Source organism: Coregonus lavaretus, assembly GCF_964263955.1.
Source record: "Coregonus lavaretus genome assembly, chromosome: 27".
Lineage (NCBI taxonomy): Eukaryota > Metazoa > Chordata > Actinopteri > Salmoniformes > Salmonidae > Coregonus > Coregonus lavaretus.
The window spans coordinates 19,239,043-19,259,323 of record NC_140014.1 but is presented as its reverse complement, the minus strand read 5'-3'; the positions used below and the strand labels follow the sequence as shown (position 1 = coordinate 19,259,323).

Sequence of the window (20,281 nt, the reverse complement as noted above, 5' to 3'; positions counted from 1 at the left end):
TTCTGTCCTCCGAATTCATATTCATTATATAAATATGCCCTTTTAATTTTGTCTGGCTTGCCGTTCCAAATAAAATGGAATATTTTTTTCTCATATAATTTAAAAAACTGTTCGCTAGGCGTAGGCAAGACCATAAGCAAATAGGTAAACTGGGATAATACTAAAGAGTTAAATCAGTGAAACTGTTTGTGGTTGACATTTTATCTAAGACACCGCTTATTTGCCATGACAATGCGAATATATCCTTCAGACCGGTTCTTAAATATTTGAAAGTTCACTGTACACTTGCTTAATGTGCATTCTGCCATTTCAGTTACCTGGTTTCTGACAAACTGTCAATTATATAAATCACACTATAATTTCCCGCCAACTTATTAGTCTGGAGTAGAGACCTGATCAAATGTTTTATGTCTGATAACTCAAAAACAAACTTGTAATTTACAGTGGTAAGACTAAATTTGGGGCAAGGGAAACAATTCTCTGCACTGCACATAAAACCTATTGCACCTCTGAACCACCATTCCAATACTAATGAGGGAAGGAGAAAGTGGTTGAAAGAGAAAGAGTTTCAAAGTTTTGAAATACACTTATCTGTTCAAAAGACCCTGATTTAATCCTGTTAGTTTCCTTGCAAAGCAACATTTGAGGGGTGAAGGATCCAACAGTGCCAAATTGACCTCAGTGCATAGGCATGTGATGATCCACTTATAAGACTCCTCTATTCAACACGACCCCCAAAGAGCCACTTCAGCTGGGGTTTATTTAAAGTCCCATTTCCTCTGGACAACACACGCCATCTGGGTCTGATGGAGGTCTGAGGTGTGAGCACATTGTAAACTTTACCACCAGGCTGTGTGTCCACAGACAGGCCCATGGCCCTGTTAGCACTTCCCTACAGAGTGAGCCCCACTGAGGGAGGGCAACACTCTGGGGGACAGCTGGGCAGTGAGGAGGAGTTGAGGGGGTCAGCGAGGGATGTTCTGGGGAGTTCACTTGAGCCCTTCCAGGACATGCAGCCTGGAGCCATATGTTCTCAACTGAGGTTCACTGACACAGACATCACACAGGAAAAGGAAACATCTCCAAATACAAGCAGCATCGTATCACAGAGGAAACTAATGTGGGGTTTTCTAAATGGAAGGAGATTCTGGAGGCAGCAGAATGACAAGGCGAACCTCCCCAGACCTGGGAATGAGACTCAGAGTCTATGACTAAAGTGTGTAATCTACTGGAAGAGTTATGGGTGGAATGTAATTGTAAGGGGCAGTAAAATCATTCACATTGAAATTAATCAATTTGACTGATTGTGGGGAGTGGGAGGCAGGGTACTGAACAATGCAGTAGAAGACATTGAATGAGGTGCTGTATAAATGCTTTGGAAACAAAAGAGCTCAGACCTGATCCTTTTCACCATCAGCACAAAAACATGGGTGAATAGGAGGTTGTCTCTGTAGAAAACAAGTATAGTGTCCATCTTACAGTTTGTGTTGCTTAGCTTGGTCCCAGACCTGTATATGCAGTCTATAGGCCATGGCATGACAGCAATAAAATAGTTGGCTGAAGCACATAAAGATCTGACTGGGTCAGACTAAAAGTCCACTGAATGACACAAGCATTACAACCCTTACTAAGCAGTCTCCACATGGGACCAGTATGCATGTGACCGGATCTGGTGCAGCCAGCCAACCTATGACTGACTGATAGAGGAACAGAATGAGGGGTAAAAGAGTTAGGCTCTGGAGGCCCCATTAACAAGCAGCACTCAGAGAGGAGCAGTCATCCCTGCCTGGCCAGGTCACCACAGTCTGTAGCCCCAGGCCCACTGGGCTGGAAAAGCTGCTGCTTGGACTGGCTGGATCCCATCGAATTCCTCAGTCTCCTACCCCTTTAAAGCTCCATACATTTTGCAAGCACAGCTACATTCCACTTCCAGTCCTCTTTACTAAGTAGGTCAAGGGTAGCGCTCATCTTCGGCACCCTGGTCCTGAGGTTTGTTAGTACTGGGTTCAGCCATGTTGTTTCATCAACAGCTTCACACAGCGGTGCATTAGCTTTCATACAGCATGGAGATATTGACTCATACTCGTTTGAAGTTTACTTAGAAGTCAAAGAGTTTGCATGAATGGATTCCTAATGGGAGGATAATGCACTAATCCATCACAGCCTGATTTTGTATATTTTTGTAAGTCTATTAAAAAAATTCAGCTGATAAATCAAATGAAATAAAGCCATCTTGGAGCAGAAGCAGACTATTGAACCCAGGGTTTGTCCAATGCTAGCCATGTCAGGTGTACAGTAATTGTTAAGCTGTAAGCAGTAAAACCAATCCCCCCAGCTTTTCTTTCAGCTTAGTGGTAATTTTATAAACCTTTGGGCTCTTTTGACCCCAGAAATGAATTTGAGCTGGATAGTCACAACAATGACAGACTTCATTGTTTACCTTTCAACACACATTCCTCTAGCATCTTCACTTCGACCAATCATTACCTCAAAAGAGAGACACAGCATTCCAAGCTGCCTGTTAACAGTTATCCATCCACAGTAGGAGACAAATCGACAACATGCTACTTTAACTCCACTTCACACACTTGTCCAAATGAGCCACAAAATGTTTTTTTTTAACTACAATTTGAGGGAGGGTTAAATCAAAAGTTGAGAGATTTGTTTTGGAGGCTTCAATTGTGAAAGGAGTCTCAATGCAGTCTGAGCTAGGCAGTCTGAGGGAACGAGACAACTCTTCATGAGGGCGGCACACGTCCCCCCTCCCAGCCACTGGCCTCTTTTGGCTGTGGTGGTGGCAAAGGGACGGGTGGGGAGGAAAAAGGGAGCCTTTGACACATTGGCATTCTTCAGCCAGAGTGGAAGTTCAGCGCCAAATGTGTTCAGTGGAGAAGAGAGAGGGGGTGGGGGGCAATGTGGACCCAGGCAAGTTCTCTTACTGAAGATTATTAACAATTGAAATAACTATGTAATTTAAGGAAGCACCCCCCACCACGCAGGTCAGCTACATATGCTGGCCAAAGCATAATAATTGTTTTAGAGTCAGACACATCCTGATCCTTGTTTGGGACTGAGCTATGCAGTAGGGGCAGTCCAGCTCCAGAATCACACAAAGCCCCTCTCTGCCAGGCCAGCCCTGACGGACTGTGGGCAGGGAATTCATTGGTCTCTGAGCTCCGCTTTTCCAATCCTTCAGATTTCCTTTATTCTGCAGATTTCTAGCCCTTTCCACTTACCCATACAGTACTCTGGCTGAAGGCAAATAACCTGCAACTTTGGATTAGAATGCCCTTCTATCACTGTTACATTAGCTCTCCTATGCCAGGACGCCAAACAAACATTACTGAAAAAAAAAAACTACGTCAAAGGAGGTTAGTAATGGACTTTGAGCTGTAGACTGCCAAGTGATCATTGTTTGCCAGTGCATCTGAGAAGTCACATACCGTACGACTAACTATCTAAGGTCAATAAGATGTTAAAAAGGCTATTCTTACCTTCCCCCATTGGGCCCTTATGAAGAGTACTGTGGGACTCCTCTGGCATGGCACTCAGGCCTCAGGACCTGCCAAAACAGAGAACAGAGTCAGTCTCAAGTCAGCACAAGTGGACACATTGTAGCATGATCAACATGAAACATAAGCTTTCACATAATAAGTCAACTCTGTTAAACGGCAAGAGAACAAAACATTTTGTTCCTCTGAAGTATGGCCAATGTTGTGATGCCCTGTTGTCAGTCACCTCAATCTAGATTCTACATTTGTAGTATTGATCGCAGTGTGTCCATCTCCCAACAGACGATCACCAGCTTCATCACAGCTGTAAACCTCTCCCTTTCCCATTGCTCAGCTGCTCCAGTTAACATATACATTAGAAATGTGCTTGTTACACCATCTTATTGTGTGCTTATACAATCTAGACCATGCTAGACAAACTCATTCATTCCCCACTCCTCTAAGCTTGCACGGGTGTGGGGAAAACTAGCTGGATTCTTATCAGCATTTAAAGAGAAATTCCCCGCATTCCACTGATGACTGCATGGTTAGTCTGTGTTAGCTTGGGCCAGCCACTCACTGACATATGGGTCTCCAGAGGGCTTTGTATAGTCCTGAGATTACAACATGAGCTCATACCAGACCAGTGACTGGGAGTCTGTGGCAGTGGCATGACAGAGTTGGACGGTCCTAGCTGGGATGAGACATCCAAATGCTGCAGCCACCTGAAGAATGTTTGACGAGAATGGTGAAATCAGGTCAAATTGAAGCCTTACAGTAACCAAAACACCACAATCCACAAAAACATTTCCAATAGCTAGCTACCCTCTTCCATAAGTTCCCTTTGAATCAGTAAGGGCAAGGTTTTAATTGTATCGAAAGCTCTTTTTCCAGGCATCATTTTTCCTAGCCTACACAGGTAAAATGTAAGGGGAGAACGGCTCATAATAATGGCCGGAATGGAGCAAATGGAATGGCATCAAACACATGGAAACCATGTGTTAGATGTATTTTATACTATTCCACCTATTCCACTCCAGCCATTACCAAGAGCCTATTCTCCCCAATTACGGTGCCACCAACTTCCTGTGGATGGGAAGTTCAAACACAGTGGCCTGTAGTTAGTTTGGCCCTCATCATGCCAGAGTACTTTGGTCTTACTGATTAGGTATGTCACCTCCAGGCCCAGCCAACCTGCTAGTTTCCCACATCACTGCTTCTCTCCCTCCTTAAATCAAATGAATACAAAAGACTGGGCCTGAGAACTCGTCTCCTGTGATTCCTAGTGAGCCTCCATCTTTCAAACAATCACATACTTCACCGCAGCTAGATTGGAGAGGCAGGAATTCGTCAGGGATTAGTATCGTGCATTGTTCCGAGTGCAATATGTGGCCATTGCCCCGAGCAAGCTGGCTTGCTGAGGCCAAGCCCACTGCAATAGGAGGAGGGTCAACTATGTTGCACAGAAACGCTGGGAGAAAACAAGACCCCTGCTCAACACATTATGATCACTTGTTTAACAGTGAGAAGTGTGCCTGCAGTTGTGGCGCCCAGTGCACTGAGCTACTGAACAAATCCACTTCCGACATGTCTGGAACTATGACATTTACATTTTAGTCATTTAGCAGACGCTCTTATCCAGAGCGACTTACAGTTAGTGAATACATACATGTATTTTTTTTATATACATACACATATATATATACACACACACACACACACACATATATATACACACACATATACATATTTCTTTTAAATATATATACTGGCCCCCCCCCGTGGGAAATGAACCCACATCCCTGCCGGCCAAACCCTCCCCTATCTTGGACGATGCTCAACTACACTAATCTCTCTGAACCCTCACTGGTAAATGAGCGAATAGACAAGAAAAAAGGGCTTGAAGGTAGACCTCCATTAAATGACAGATCCCAAAACATTTAAATATGGGCATTTCAATGTAAAAGGACCCATGAGCACCAACGTGAAGTACGTGTCAAATGAAAGCTAAGAGACTATATCTTTTTTTAATGAAGGCATAAATACACGTAACTGTCAAAATAAAAGGAAACACCAAATAAAGTGTCTTAATAATAATTAATAATAATTGGTCATTTAGCAGACGCTCTTATCCAGAGCGACTTACAGGAGCAATTAGGGTTAAGTGCCTTGCTCAAGGGCACATCGACAGATTTTTCACCTAGTGAGCTCGGGGATTAGAACCAGCGACCTTTCGGTTACTGGCACAACGCTCTTAACCACTAAGCTACCTGCCTAAGCATTGGGCCACCACGAGCCAGAACAGCTTCAAGTGTCTGGAACTCTATTGGAGGGATGTGACATTTTTCCACAATAAATTCCATCATTTGGTGTTTTGTTGATGGTGGTAGAAAATGGTGTCTCAGGCACCGCGCCAGAATCTCCCACAAGTGTTCAATTGGGTTGAGATCTGGTGACTGACACACACTTTAAACCCCCTATGCTCCTTTGAGACCCCTCTTTCAAAGTCAGAGATCCCTTCTTCTAGCCATGGTAGCCAAAATAACAGGCAACTGGGCATTTTTATACATGACCCTAAGCATGATGGGATGTTAATTGCTTCATTAAATCAGAAAACCACACCTGTGTGGATGCACCTGCTTTCAATATACTCTGCATCTCATTTACTCAAGTGTTTCCTTTATTTTGGCAATTACCTGTAGTTTATACAGCATTCCTCTTCTTGCTGTCTCTATGACTAGACCTTTTCCAGTGTTACCTGTACATTTTCCAACCATTTTCTATCCTAAATATTATGAATAAGCAAAGGCTTTGATTTCTGGTCAAACAGATGGAAGAGGGGTCTTAGGAAACATATACCACAAAAAATCTGATAACACTTTATTTGGATAGTCTGTAGATGCTCTACTGACTATCAGTAACATTTCAACCATCTACTAACCCTAACTCTAACCTTAACCCTTACCCTAAGCAAGCAGTTGCTTATCATATACACTTGTTGATAGTATGATGATCTGTAGAGCATCTACAGATGGAAAATCCAGACTATCCAAATAAAGTGTGACCAAAAGGTCTTTAAAAAAGGTTTTATAAATACATCAAGACACAATAATGTTGAAGTAAAGACCCCTGCCAGCTAATATCAACACTTATATTTAGTTTTGAATGATTGACCTTGTGTAAGTTTAAAAAAACATTGCCCTGTGCCTTGAAATTACATTACCAAAAACCCACATATCTTTAAGATATTTTCTAATTTCTCTCCTTCATGAGGGAGGATAATGAAAGTTCACACAATTATCAAGGTAGCACTTTATAATAAAGCATTTATAATGGATTGGTAAATAGTGTATTCATCATTTGTTAATCATTACTCCTTTCATAAGATGTATAATATAAGCCCTTATAAACAATTTACTAATCAGTAGTTAAGTCTTTGAGTGGCCTCATCTAAAGTAATGGGCTATTTATACTTAATAAATACTTGATAAATGTTTTGAGTGACCAGTGTAATTTCTCACAAAAAGATGGACATGCCATTGTTAGACATATTCACAAAAACTGTTCTAAAACCACTGTTGCAATGACCTGAGAAAAAGTTGTAATTTGAATATTTTGCTAATGTTGTCAACCTCTAACTAATCATAAAAAAGGGAGATTTAGCCTACACACAACAGCTGGCCAGACCAGACAGTATTTCGCTAGTGGATTTGTATTCCTTCATTACTACCGATTTGTGATTGAGATAGGAAATGTTTAAATGTATGATTTACAGGTAGAAAGGTTACATATATACTATATAACTGCTTCCCGGGCGCCGATGATGTAGACGTCGATTAAGGCAGCCCCCCGCACCTGTCTGATTTAGAGGGATTGGGTTAAATGTGGAAGACATTTAGGTTGAATATATTCAGTTGTGCAGCTGACTAGGTATCCCCTTTTCTCTTTAAATGCTTCCAGTGCATCAGTCTTTTAACACACATGGCTTTGTTTGGCGGCACTTTTACTGGGCCTTTAGAGGTAGTAACTCTTTAAACATAATGGGATAGTTCAGCGAAATTATGTATTCAGATATTTGTTTCCTTACCTCGTAAGCAGTCTATGGACTGCTCTAAGGAGTGACTGCAATCCACACTTTGGTTTTGGTAGAAAAGTCACTGCCAAGAAATGCTAATGCTAGCATTTTGGGACGGAAAATGTTATTTTACTTAGCATACAGTGTGTCTGAAGTTTCACCACATTATTACAACAGTGTGACTGTTTTGGAATAATGTTTTAAATATATTTAGATATTCTCTGTACTGTGTGCTTATTGTTTAACCATTGATATGTTCTAGGGGACATTTCGAGACCTTAAGGAGCATCAGGTACTGCTGGAATGTCTACCAATGGAATGCCCATCTTTGTGAGAAATTACACTGGTCACTCAAAACATTTATAAAGTATTTTAAAGTATAATTGCCCACACTTTAGATTAGGCCACGCAACAAGACTTAACTAATGATTAGTACATGCTTTATAAGGACCTATATTAAACATCTTATGGAGTAAATGGTTAACAGATTATGGGGGGAAAAAAATGTATGAATTCTTTATAAATGCTTTATTACATGGAGTTATTATAAAGTGCTACCCAAGTAAAGGTAGACCTACCAATTAGTTAGTGTTTTTACTGATATCCATTTGGTTGATTAATTATTAAGTGATAAACAGGAAATTCTGTTACCAAATTTGTAACATAATTTCAAAAAAATCGAATGGATTTACTGCAATTGAATTGGCTACAATGGGAAATCGTAGTAGTCATAACCACCGTTGGGTCACCTGCTACAGTCCTCCTTTTCACTGGCATACAGTTATGTTCAGCTCATAACTGTTTTCTTTCTGTCATCTGGTGGTCAAAGCAATTGTGAAAACAAACACTCACTCTCTCTTACACACACACACACACACACACACCTACCCCATCTCTTTTCATTTAATGTAACCAGCATCCTCACCCACTGAGCACCGACGTGTCAGACATTTTTATTTTTTGTAAGGTCCGGACCGGCTCCAATTTCAACATCCACAGATGTTGATTTTTGGGTCCGGACTGGCCCTGATTTGGCCCAAACATAGACGTCTATGTTTCACAAGTTTGGAGAGCACAGTATAGTAAAAACAAAGCTGAGTCAAGTATAGTTCAGTACCAGTTGCGGTCGGTGCCGTTTAAGATGAGGGATGATGATTTATGTTTATTCTTTTTTGCATGGCCTTATTTCTATTACAGCATATTGGATGACTGTCATTCATATTCCATTCACCCAGCTCAATGTAACGTCGATAGGTTTAGGCTACTACATGACACTCAAGTTTTCCCTGTACCATCATGAGCTTGCTACAACCTAGCCTATGAATGAAAGTTTACAACGTAGGTGCACAGGTCGAGAGAATTTTGAGTAATCAAGGTGACAGACAGTGACACATTCAATACCGCCTTGCACACTCTTGCCTGCATCTAGCTGATCTAGGGTGTAATCATTAGTCCAACAGTTGTAAATTAGAGTTTATATTGGACAGATTCATGTATATTTATCCCAGTTTCATTCCGTTTGAGAAACATTTTTCAATAGAATTGGCGGAATGAATACACCCCTGATCACACGCAAACACAGTTCACTTTTATAGCAGCCACATATGCATTCAGCTAGCTAAGTGAAGGTTTCTCTCTCATCTTTCTCTGTTTAAGTCAACTACTCACATTTTATGCACTGCAGTGCTAGCTAGATGTAGCTTATGCTTTCAGTACTAGATTCATTCTCTGATCCTTTGATTAGTGGACAACATGTCAGTTCATGCTGCAAGAGCTCTGATAGGTTGGTGGACGTCCTCCCGAAGTTGTCATAATTACTGTGAGTCTATGGAAGGGGGTGAGAATCAAGAGCCTCCTAGGTTTTGTTTTGACATCAAGCTACCCAGAGGAGGACGGAAACTAGCTGTCCTCCGGCTACACCCTGGTGCTACCCTACAGAGTGCTGCTGAGGCTACTGTAAACCACCATTGCAAAACATGTTTTAATAGATTTTTTGGTAACGTGAATATATTTATAGTTTTATCTAAAAAGGATAACTTAAATGTTTCATTATTTTTATTAAATTCACTGAGGATGGTCCTCCCCTTCCTCCTCTGAGGAGCCTCCCCTGTTCAGTACAGTACAGTAGACTATAGTTCAGTACACAGTAGAGCACACTAGAGTGGAGTACACTTATGTACTGTACTATACTGTACTCAACTGTTCTGTGCTGTACTCTGAGCTCTACTGTGCTGTTCTTTAATGTCCAAACTTGTGAAACAATCTATGATTGTTTGGGGGCGGAGCTCATTAAAATAATAGCCAGTGTATAGAATAATACCCAAATATGCAAAGGATGATATTGCATATTTATACCTTATTGTGTACTTATTTAGGACACATCACCATGAAGAGAATGGCATTCATATCAGGGACCCATGATGAAATTCTGCAACCACAATTCTGTTACCGGGTGTAAATCCACTTCACTTACTGTAGGTCAAGAACAAAAATATTTTTTAAGTCAAGGTGTCATGTCATAGGCTCATAGCTGACACCTTATTGTTTCTGCAGATATCTTTGAATCTTAATTCGGAGCAGGTATTTAACAGAGGTTTGGGAAAATGGGGCCACAAAAAATGTAGGGAGATTTTATCGAAATTCAGATCTTCCAGTAAATGTGTTTTTGTAAATGTTCAGTGTAAATGTTTAAAAGTAGTCCTTGTTCATGGAGTTGTATGGCTTGTTAAACTTCGAAATCAATGGTTTTTGTTTGGCATAGATTCTCAGCGTAATTTCGTTACCGTGAGGTTTTCCATATTCAAATCAGGAAAAAACACACTTGGATGGAAAAATTTAATATTAATGAAGAGGTCTTGTAGCAAGAACAAGGTCACAGAAGAGCAATTTATCACACCCCCAACCTACAGTTTTACTGCGTTTTAAACTTCTATTATCCATCATCTCAGGTTTGCTGAGCTATGAAAACTGTAAATCACTATTTTCCTAAGGTGGGAAGCACAGCTTCCTTCAAATCCTTAGGAAAACACTAGCCAGGCTGACACAGTCATGTGGAGGTGGCCACTTGTGCTGGAGCCAGCCTTCGTTACACACAAATGGATAGCATTTGTTCCCACAGCTGATAAGTGTGTTAGCCGCAACCTGAACCTCCCTTCTGGAGATCTGGAGCTTGTTCTCTAAGTGGACCCAGATGCCACCACAAATAATATGATGGTTGTTAAGTTAAAGAGCTGCAATGGATCACTTGGTCTGTAATATCCCTTTCAGCGGAGTAGACAATGTCCCTTGTTCCTGTGATCTTACGGTTTCTCCTGATCCAGACTGCCTGAGCTTGAATTCCAACTAGAACCTTTTTCTAACAGACGACAGTTGTGACAGGCACATGTTACCCTGAGATAATAGACTGCTCAGTTGAAGAGAAAAGGGAGAGAAGGAAAATTCAAATTAGGTCAAAGTATTAACTGTGTGTCCAATGCCCCACCACAAACGGATAACCATAACAAGCGGCCGACCCTGTCCTCCCTGTACGCCTAGCATTCTCTTCACCACTGACAGCTCCCAGTGTTGGGAGGGAAGTGAAACCTTGAACTAACAGAGGGTAGACTATGGAGGGTAAGACAAGCCCAGACCTCTCCTCTGGGTAGACATGCCACTACATCTCTCCAGAGAGGTTTACAGACAGAGGGCATAGACTGAGCAGAAAGGAAGTGACATTTAACCAACCTGGGAATTTCCTATTGAGCACCAAGGATAACAACAATAATATTGATTTTGAACCATAGGGAATCATTTGATATCACTTACTGACTCCATAGTGCCCGGGGGAGGTTTCTGTCAGAGGCAAGGAAATACAGTAGGGTCTAAAATGATTGACAACCCTGATAAAGATGAGCGTAAATGACTATATATAAAATAAATAATTCAATTACTGAGCTATATTGTATCCTCCAAAAAGTTTGAAATTATATTATACTGAACAAAAATATAAACACAACATGTAAGATCCCAGAAGTTTTCCATACGCACAAAACCTTATCTCTCTCAAATTTGGTGCACAATTTTGTTTACATCCCTGTTAGTGAGCATTTCTCCCTTGCCAAGATAATCCATCCACCTTAGAAAAAGGCTCAGTGCCATTAACTTCGCAAGGTGAGGTATTGAAAACAGTGTTCCATTCATTTTGATGCCTACCTTTAAGAGAAAAAATATTACTTGTTAAACAAAATCTTTCTCTGAGCAATTGTATTAGTATAAAATATAATTTACCGTTAATTTTTTATTTTTTTACATACAACATTTTATATATATATTTTTTATCTAAGGTGTCAATCACTTTGGACCCCCCTGTATGTGAATAACGGCTGATTCTGAGGGAGACATTACTTCACTTTTGGCTACTGCTGTGTCAGAGAGCAATTTCCTTGCTGCATTTTCAGGTAACTGACAAAATAAAGGAAACACTTGAGTAAATGAGGGATACAAAGTATTTTGAAAGCAGATGATTCTACATAGGTGTGGTTCCTGAGTTAATTAGTGACTTTGAAAGAGGGGTCTCAAGGAGCATAGGGGGTTTAAATGGTGTGTGTCTCAGTCAACAGATGTTGGTGTTTCCTTTATTTTGGCTACCTGTAGATGCATAATATGAAAGCATGTGCAGGAGGATGCCTTGTCATCCCTGTCTTGACTCAGTTGCCCAATCATGCAGAGAGAACCTGCTCCCTATTACATGCAACAAGGCAACTGTAAACATGTCGTCCCCAATGAATGATGCAGCAGCACCCCACCCCCGGGCCAATTGAGCAATCGTGTGTGACTAACACATTTCAGTTAATTACTATAGCTCCCGGCAGTGTAATTTTGTAAATGCCGGATCTCTATGGCAAGACGCATCATTCACCCAAGTTTTGTCAAAATCGTACCAGTGCAGTCTGAGATATCACGTGTGACTAATGTACGAACGTACTAACGGACGGAGAAAGCTCCACATTCTCCTCCCCGATTTCATCGTGGGGGACAATTCACTTGGCAAATTAACTTTCTGCGTGCGACATGAATCAATAAAGCGCAATAGAGAGGGCAGGCTAAGAATAGTGCAGTAGAATGTAGGCTGCTCGACCCCTCTCTCACAGTCAGACTACATCACATTCCCTCGTCCCCAAACCGTCTTCCCAACAAGTCTCAAGGGATTCTGGGAATACTACACAAGCCTTCAGGGATGTCCTCATTCAGACAGAACACTGTCAGGATGTTTGTATTCAGAAAGTGAAAAATAAAAAACTAACCGAGCTGACTGACTGAGACAGAGACTTTATTATTTCAGTGGTAGGGCCGTGTTTATCTTGCTTGACCTCTCGCTTACCCCTGTCTACACCCACAGAGGGAAAAAACGCTCTCACAATTCTCTCAGTGTTAGAGAATTGCCCTCTTTCCCACATTACTCTTGCGCTATGTCCTTGACACAGCCCACAAGAGACCAACAGCCTTCATTCACAGGAGAACACAATAAACCAGACACATACTCTCACTCAATTGCAATCAAACCAACTCCTTCTAGAATAGCATCTTCGTAACCTTCGACTTCTCCCAGACATTTAACATATGGGTCGTTCCACCTCAAAAAGCACAAGAAAGAGGATTTCGACACCAATTATCTCAGATCGTTCAGAAATTGTTTCAGAAGTTAGAAACATAAGATTAGCATTCCTGCAATATTATTTTGATCTCTAAGAAATTAAGCTAAGTGATAACTTTCAATATATATAGTACCTAACATCCGATTTAGACCAAACTTCTTCCTAACAATGACAAAGACATGAGGAATCCATCGCAAAAATATGTATGCCCCTCATGGACCGCCCACATCCCATGCCAATCCCACCCAAACCACCAGTATACAGTATCAGTAGTCTGAAGCTGCGGATCAGAGTAATGTTTCTTCATACTATGAAATGTATTCCCAGTCAATTTGGTGATGTTTTTTTCCACTGTTCAGAGAAATTAGTCATTGAAGTTATTAGGTTTATATCCCATCATACATCTTGATACTACCAGGTTCTGTTCCTGCTATTAGGTGAAAAAAGTGTGAACAATCTGAGATGGTGGGCATCATGGCTTGCTGAAATGACATGCCACGACCCATATGAACTCTTTACTTTGGTCAGCTTTGTACACTGAACAAAAATGTTTCATGAGCTGAAATAAAAGATCACAGACATTTTCCATATGCACAAACATCTTATTTCTCTCAAATTTGATGCACAACTATGTGTATATCCCTGTTAGTGAGCATTCTTCTTTGCCAAGATATTCCATCCACCTGACAGGTGTCACATATCAAGAAGCTGATTAAACATCATGATCATTACACAGGTGCCCCTTGTGCTGGGGACAATAAAAGGCCACTTTAACATTTGCAGTTGTCACACAACACAATGCCACAGATGTCTCAAGTTGAGGGAGCATGCAATTAGCCTGCTGACTGCAGGAATGCCCACCAGAGCTGTTGCCAGAGAATTGAATTTACATCTCTCTACCATAAGCCGCCTCCAACGGAAGAGGAGTGGGACATCACACCAGATACTGACTGGTTTTCTGATCCACGCCCCTTTTTTAAATGTTTGCATATCTGTATTCCCAGTCATGTGAAATCCATCGATTAGGGCCTAATGAATTTATTTTAATTGACTGATTTCCTTATATGAACTGTAACTCAGTTAAGTCTTTGTTGCATGTTCCGTTTGTATTTTTGTTCAGTGTAATTACGATTCAGAGCACGCTGCTGAGATGGGCCCATTAGCAATCCGACCCTCTGAACACCCACAGAGGCCCGTGGAGACACCAGACATATCGGCCTAGTCGCTGAATAATAACTTCCCTCTGTGGTAAAGAAAAGCATGGGCACTTTCACTCCACCATGAATGCCCTGCAACCGCATATAAAAGGTGGTTTAAATAGGCCAATGAACATACCTAACGAGTGGAAAATGCTGTCTTCGTCATTGGCAAGTTAGGACCTTACTGGTGATGAACTGGACTTATGTACGCAAGCTTTTTAATGGTATGCTTCACTGTATGGTGCCACAGAGGGAAGTGGACCCCCATAATGTTCTACAGCATGAAACACACCGAGAATCTCACTGCCGATAGCTACCTATCACAGTGGAAGGCCGTTCCTTCTCTTGCTAGAACAAAAGCGGTCCCTGTTACGTGCCGACCCGGTAGCGACGAACCTATCGATCCTACTTGTAGAATGCTCGTCGTGGCCAACAACTTGACTTTGAACCAATCAGAGAGCACGAACCCCCACGACATTGAACCAAAAAATTTATTTTAAAATGAGGGCATTTTCTCCGTACATCCACGGACAAGCCAGTCACACTTCATATACAATGTAGGCTAAGTGCACAGATGCAATGCACACAACACTAAACTTTCTCCAAGCTATCTAACCACTGTAGCTAGTAATGACATAACAAGCTAATCCATTGTGATTTCATTTTCATGAAACAGCTGCCTGTGTTAGCTGCCAAATTATGTTGTGCTAGCTAGTGAATATGCTAACATTAGCTACCTAAGCGTTTGTCTATGTGCTGGCACTGGCAGTACAGGATGTGGCCATCTGGCTAGAATCAACAAGGCCTTTCTACAAAATAGCAACATTATCGCAGATAGCTTTGAATCTAGACCATAAGCAATACGCATGGATATGCATTGTCAAACAACACTACTCCCACCTTTTGTTTTGGAGAATTTTAACAAGGCTGAGTGGCTGACGACTTTCAAGGTCTTTGCTGTTTGAACACAAAAGAGATTGAACAGTGTCGGCAGTCAAAAGTGCTAAATACTGTCGTCAGGCAAACATTTAACAATCCTACCTCTGTGTCTGAGCTTTGCCATGTTGAGAGGAGAGGTGAAGCCTGCTGGTCAAACTTAAAGGGCAAGTCCTTAAACTGAGATAGAGTCTTATTTAAGTGCAGTTTTATAGCACCGTCAACGTTATGATGGCACAAACACGCCCTCTGACCTCAGATCTCCAGTCAAAAACCACTTTCAAAGCAGGCTAATGTTTTCACGTCTTGTTTATCTTCTACGTTGACCTCTAACTCTGTGTGTGTAATCCTAGCTCAAATGTAGTGGTTGTTGTAACTTTGAAGTTACAAAAGCCCAGGAGGGGAGAACCCCCAATGTTTTCCACTTAGACATTGCATGTGATAGGTCATTTTCAATTTAGTGTATTCAGAACCAACGCAGTGTTGTTTAGTCCTGAAAGATATTGAATAAGGTGTTTAGAGTCAGACATGACATGACCGGAATCTATTATTCAACATTAACTCATGAACAAGGCTAAGTGCATCTTTGTACGCTTTCATGCAACACCAAACTAAGCTACCGTTGACCACCAAATAACATGGAAGGTTTGTTTTTGTCCAGGAACAGACTTGTGCAAGGATCTTGGTGGTTTACTAAGCTATCTGTAGACGTAAATGCTTGAGTCATTTTGCGAGTGAGATAAAGGCCGTGAGTTGAGAGATGTGTGAAAGTCACCCGCTCTCTCTGCAGCTCAGCCCTTATCAGTGAGACTATCAGGAAGCAGAGAGAGAGAGCTAGAGCAACCCAGTGTGCTGTGTAATGTGTACATACAACAAGCTGCATGTGTACAACAGGCTAGTAGAGAACAGGACGTGCCTGTCTGTGCCACCGACAAGGAACAACTGTGCATCTCCTCCCAGAAGAACCATAAGACACAGCACTTCACCCAGTGGTGCCCTTGATGTTCAATACTGAAGAAGATATTCAATAGAAATAGGTTAAGTGCTTTCTACTTGGACCACCACAAAGAGTGTTGTCCATTCCATAGAGGGATCATTTATCTATACTGAACAAAAATATAAAACCCAACAATTTCAAAGATTTGACTGAGTTACATACAGTTCAAATAAGGAAATCAGTCAATTGAAATAAATTCATTAGGCCCTAATCTATGGAATTCACATGACTGGGAATACAGAGGAGATGCAGCTGTTGGTCACAGATACCTTTATAAAAAAGGTAGGGGCGTGGATCAGAAACCCAGTCAGTATCTGGTGTGACCACCATTTGCTTCATGCAGCGTGACATCTCCTTCGCATAGAGTTGAACAGGCGGTTGATTGTGGCCTGTGGAATGCTGTCCCACTCTTCAATGGCTGTGCGAAGTTGCTGGATATTGGCGGGAACTGGAACACGCTGTCGTACACGTCGATCCAGAGCATCCCAAACATGCTCATTGGCTGACATGTCTGGTGAGTAAGCAGGCCATGGATGAACTGGGACATTTTCAGCTTCCAGGAATTGTGTATAGATCCTTGCGACATGGGGCTGTGCATTATCATGCTGAAAAATGAGGTGATGGCGGCGGATGAATGGCACGACAATGGGCCTCAGGATCGTCACGGTATCTCTGTGCATTCAATTTGCCATTGACAAAATGCAAATTGTGTTCGTTGTCCGTAGCTTATGCCTGCCCATACCATAACCCCACCATGGGGCACTCAGTTCACAACGTTGACATCAGCAAACCGCTCGCCCGCACAACGCCATACACACGGTCTGCCATCTGCCCGGTACAGTTGAAACCGGGATTAATCCGTGAACAGCACACTTCTCCAGCACGCCAGTGGCCATCGAAGGTGAGCATTTGTCCACTGAAGTCAGTTATGACGCCGAACTGCAGTCAGGTCAAGACCCTGGTGAGGACGTCGAGCACGCAGATGAGCTTCCCTGAGACTGTTTCAGACAGTTTGCACAGAAATTATTCGGTTGTGCATACCCACAGTTTCATCAGCTGTCCGGGTGGCTGGTCTCAAACGATCCCGCAGGTGAAGAAGCTGGATGTGGGTCCAGGCCTGGCACGGTTGTGAGGCCGGTTGGACGTACTGCCAAATTCTCTAATACGATGTTGGATGCGGCTTATGGTAGAGAAACTAACATTAAATTCTGGCAACAGCTCTGGTGGACATTCCTGCAGTCAGCATGCCAACTGTACGCTCCCTCAAAACTTGAGACATCTGTGGCATTGTGTTGTGTGACAAAACTGCACATTTTAGAGTGGTATTTTATTGTCCCCAGCACAAGGTGCACCTGTGTAATGATCATACTGTTTAATCAGCTTATTGATATGCCAAACCTGTCAGCTGGATGGATTATCTTGGCAAAAGAGAAATGCCCACTAAAGGCATCAGCATGCTTCAGTTCGGCTGGCGGCTAGCAAAAGTCATCTAGGTGAACCGAACGAGTGTGCTCGCATTCTCCCTTAAAAGACTGTTGCTTGAAAAAAATGAGAAAAGCGCAATAGTACTGTTTGTCCATTTTGAGACTGCGTAGCCAGTATACACTTCCTCAAAATAGTCAGAATTAATTTAAGGTAACTCAAGAAATCTGTCAATAATTGACGTTTTTGCCAAGGAGATCTTTTAGTTACGCAATTTTACATCTAACTTAGCATGAAAACAAGTTGTCCCTCGTTGAATGACAACAAAGACTTGATTGAAGAATCCCTACTGTTGACCAATCACGGACGAAGGGGCGTAGACTTCAGCTCCGAATTTCGGCTTGCCTCTAGAAAAATATGTGTGCCAGAACAGCTGAAAAAACCCTCACTGAAGTCCAAAATGGACTTTTCATTAACCTTGATTCATTCTAGTGCAACTGCTGGTGGGAAATTTCCTTTGACTATCAACAGCCTGCAGTCAGAACCTCTTTGTTCCATTGAACGCCCATTACCTGAAGCAATTGGGTTCACTGGGTCAAGCATTGTCAATAATGAGTAACTTGGGAAGAAGCGATGCCAATACAACTAATAAACTAGGAAAATAGTAGGAATGTTTCAGACTCATCCAAGTGCAAAAATATAAATGTAGTTGATACGCTATATTAGTCTCACTATATTAGGCTTAGATGTCCCCATCCAGAAAATGTGACTTTTAGAAAGCCTACAGATCTCTGCAGCTGGTCAAAGTTCAGTCAGTGTTCTTTAGAACAAACATAACTTATCATTTCCGAAACTCTTACCTTTGGCAGGGATCAAAGCTTTTAGCTGGACTCAAAGTATGTTGAGTTTAAGACATATGATGGTTTCAGAAAATAGGTAATTTCCTCCATAAGGAATTTGCCTAAATCTTGTGAAGTTCTGCACATTCAACAGATGGTCCACCTACCAATCCCCTGTTGGAGAGAGGGGAGATGAATGGCATGACACTGGAAAGGAGCCTTAACTTGACATTTTCTCATGTAAAAAGTTGACGTTTGTCATTTCACTATTAAGGTGCATGGGCTGTGTGTTTTTTATAGCCTAAAGAATAAAAAAATCCTACTCTTCCATCTTTCAGCCTGTCAAAACAGGTTGGCAGATGTATTTCACGTGTGTCATGAAGGCTCCTTCTGCATAGTTATATGGAATTTAAGAAAAGCAAGGAAGGTATCGAGGCGCAACAATTTACCACAACAATTGCGGTTTGATTGAATAAATGTATGGGCATAACAAAAGAACGCGCCCTAAAATATTCAAGAAAAGCGGCGTATTGGCCATGCACTCTTTTGCTGTATTCATCATAGGGAAATTCGAGACCGACTTTTGATTTTTTTCCCCTGTCGATTTGTTTCCCATTCAGGGTCATAAATGTTATTAGCGTTCATTAAAAACACTTACCAACTGTTTGAGTGTGTAGTCGTCTCCCTGTGAACTTCTGGAAGTGTAGCTGTAGTTTTTCAGTTGACTATATTATGAATTTGGTTTTACTTTTCCAAGTCCTTAGTTTTCCATAGATTAACTCACATTGTCAAAGACAGAAATACTCCGCACATCCCCAGTTGTCCTCTACTGATTATACACAGCTGAGCAGAAGGCATAGCGAAGTACAGCGAGCGATGGTCAAAGACCGCCTACTTCCAGAGCACGCTATCTTAATCGGGATAGTGGTAGAGTTTCTTGTCTCAAATTATCCAATTTAGGGGTTATACTGCCTCGGATACTACTTCAAATACTGTCTTCATTTGTGTTATTTGCCTCAAAGAGTGAGTGAATATTATCCCCGTTTTTTTCTGTATTGAAATAAATTAGTCAGTTTTCTTTTAACGTCAGGTCGTCAATGTTTGTGGGCATCTGGAAAATGTCCCAAATTCAAGTTTCTGCCAACCTCCTTATTCAAATAAACACAAGCTAATATTTAGGCCTAAACTCGGTCCTTATCTGCCCATTGTAAACTGACACACTTTAGAGCACTTTCAACATCTTTCTTCCTCTCAGTCAATTGTGTGGATTACTCCTGAGGGCCCAGTCAGGCAACATGACAAGCTTATGAACCACTTTCACACACCATCACTAAGTCTTCAGATCTATTGATGAGGGTATGCTGTCAAAGGTCCCTACAAAGAATGGCAGACAGATAACTGGAGTGAATCAATTGAAGGAACTGCTCACTTGTGGCTAGTATTAAAGGTAGGTTACTTTGCTCTGTATTCCCCTCAGAATCCCCTTTTACAGTCACCTGTGAGACTTGCTTCTATTGCGAAATGTAACCACAGAGGCTGCTGCTGAGCTAATCTACATAACAATGACTGAGGATGTCCTTTTCTAAAATGGACATCTTCAGCCGGGACTGTATGAATGGTGCACCTCACTCTGGTAGTTGATGAAATTACAACTGACTACATTTAGGCCTACTGTACTTACAAACACTT

At 41.7% G+C, this 20,281-nt stretch overlaps 1 protein-coding gene across 1 annotated transcript in view; it reads right to left on the bottom strand.

Moving 5' to 3' along the window:
• Nucleotides 1–19,522, bottom strand: part of LOC311102386 (pleckstrin homology domain-containing family G member 3-like) — a 65,903-nt gene extending 46,381 nt beyond the window's left edge. Inside the window, exons 1-3 of the mRNA XM_084143711.1 lie at nucleotides 19,251–19,522; nucleotides 18,614–18,766; nucleotides 3,495–3,562 (exon numbers count right to left, since the gene is read on the bottom strand). Coding sequence (XP_083999837.1) covers nucleotides 3,495–3,543 — 49 coding nt within the window. The 5' untranslated portion in view covers nucleotides 3,544–3,562; nucleotides 18,614–18,766; nucleotides 19,251–19,522. The remainder of the gene's footprint in view (nucleotides 1–3,494; nucleotides 3,563–18,613; nucleotides 18,767–19,250) is intronic.
• Between the last annotated feature and the right edge of the window lie 759 nt (nucleotides 19,523–20,281).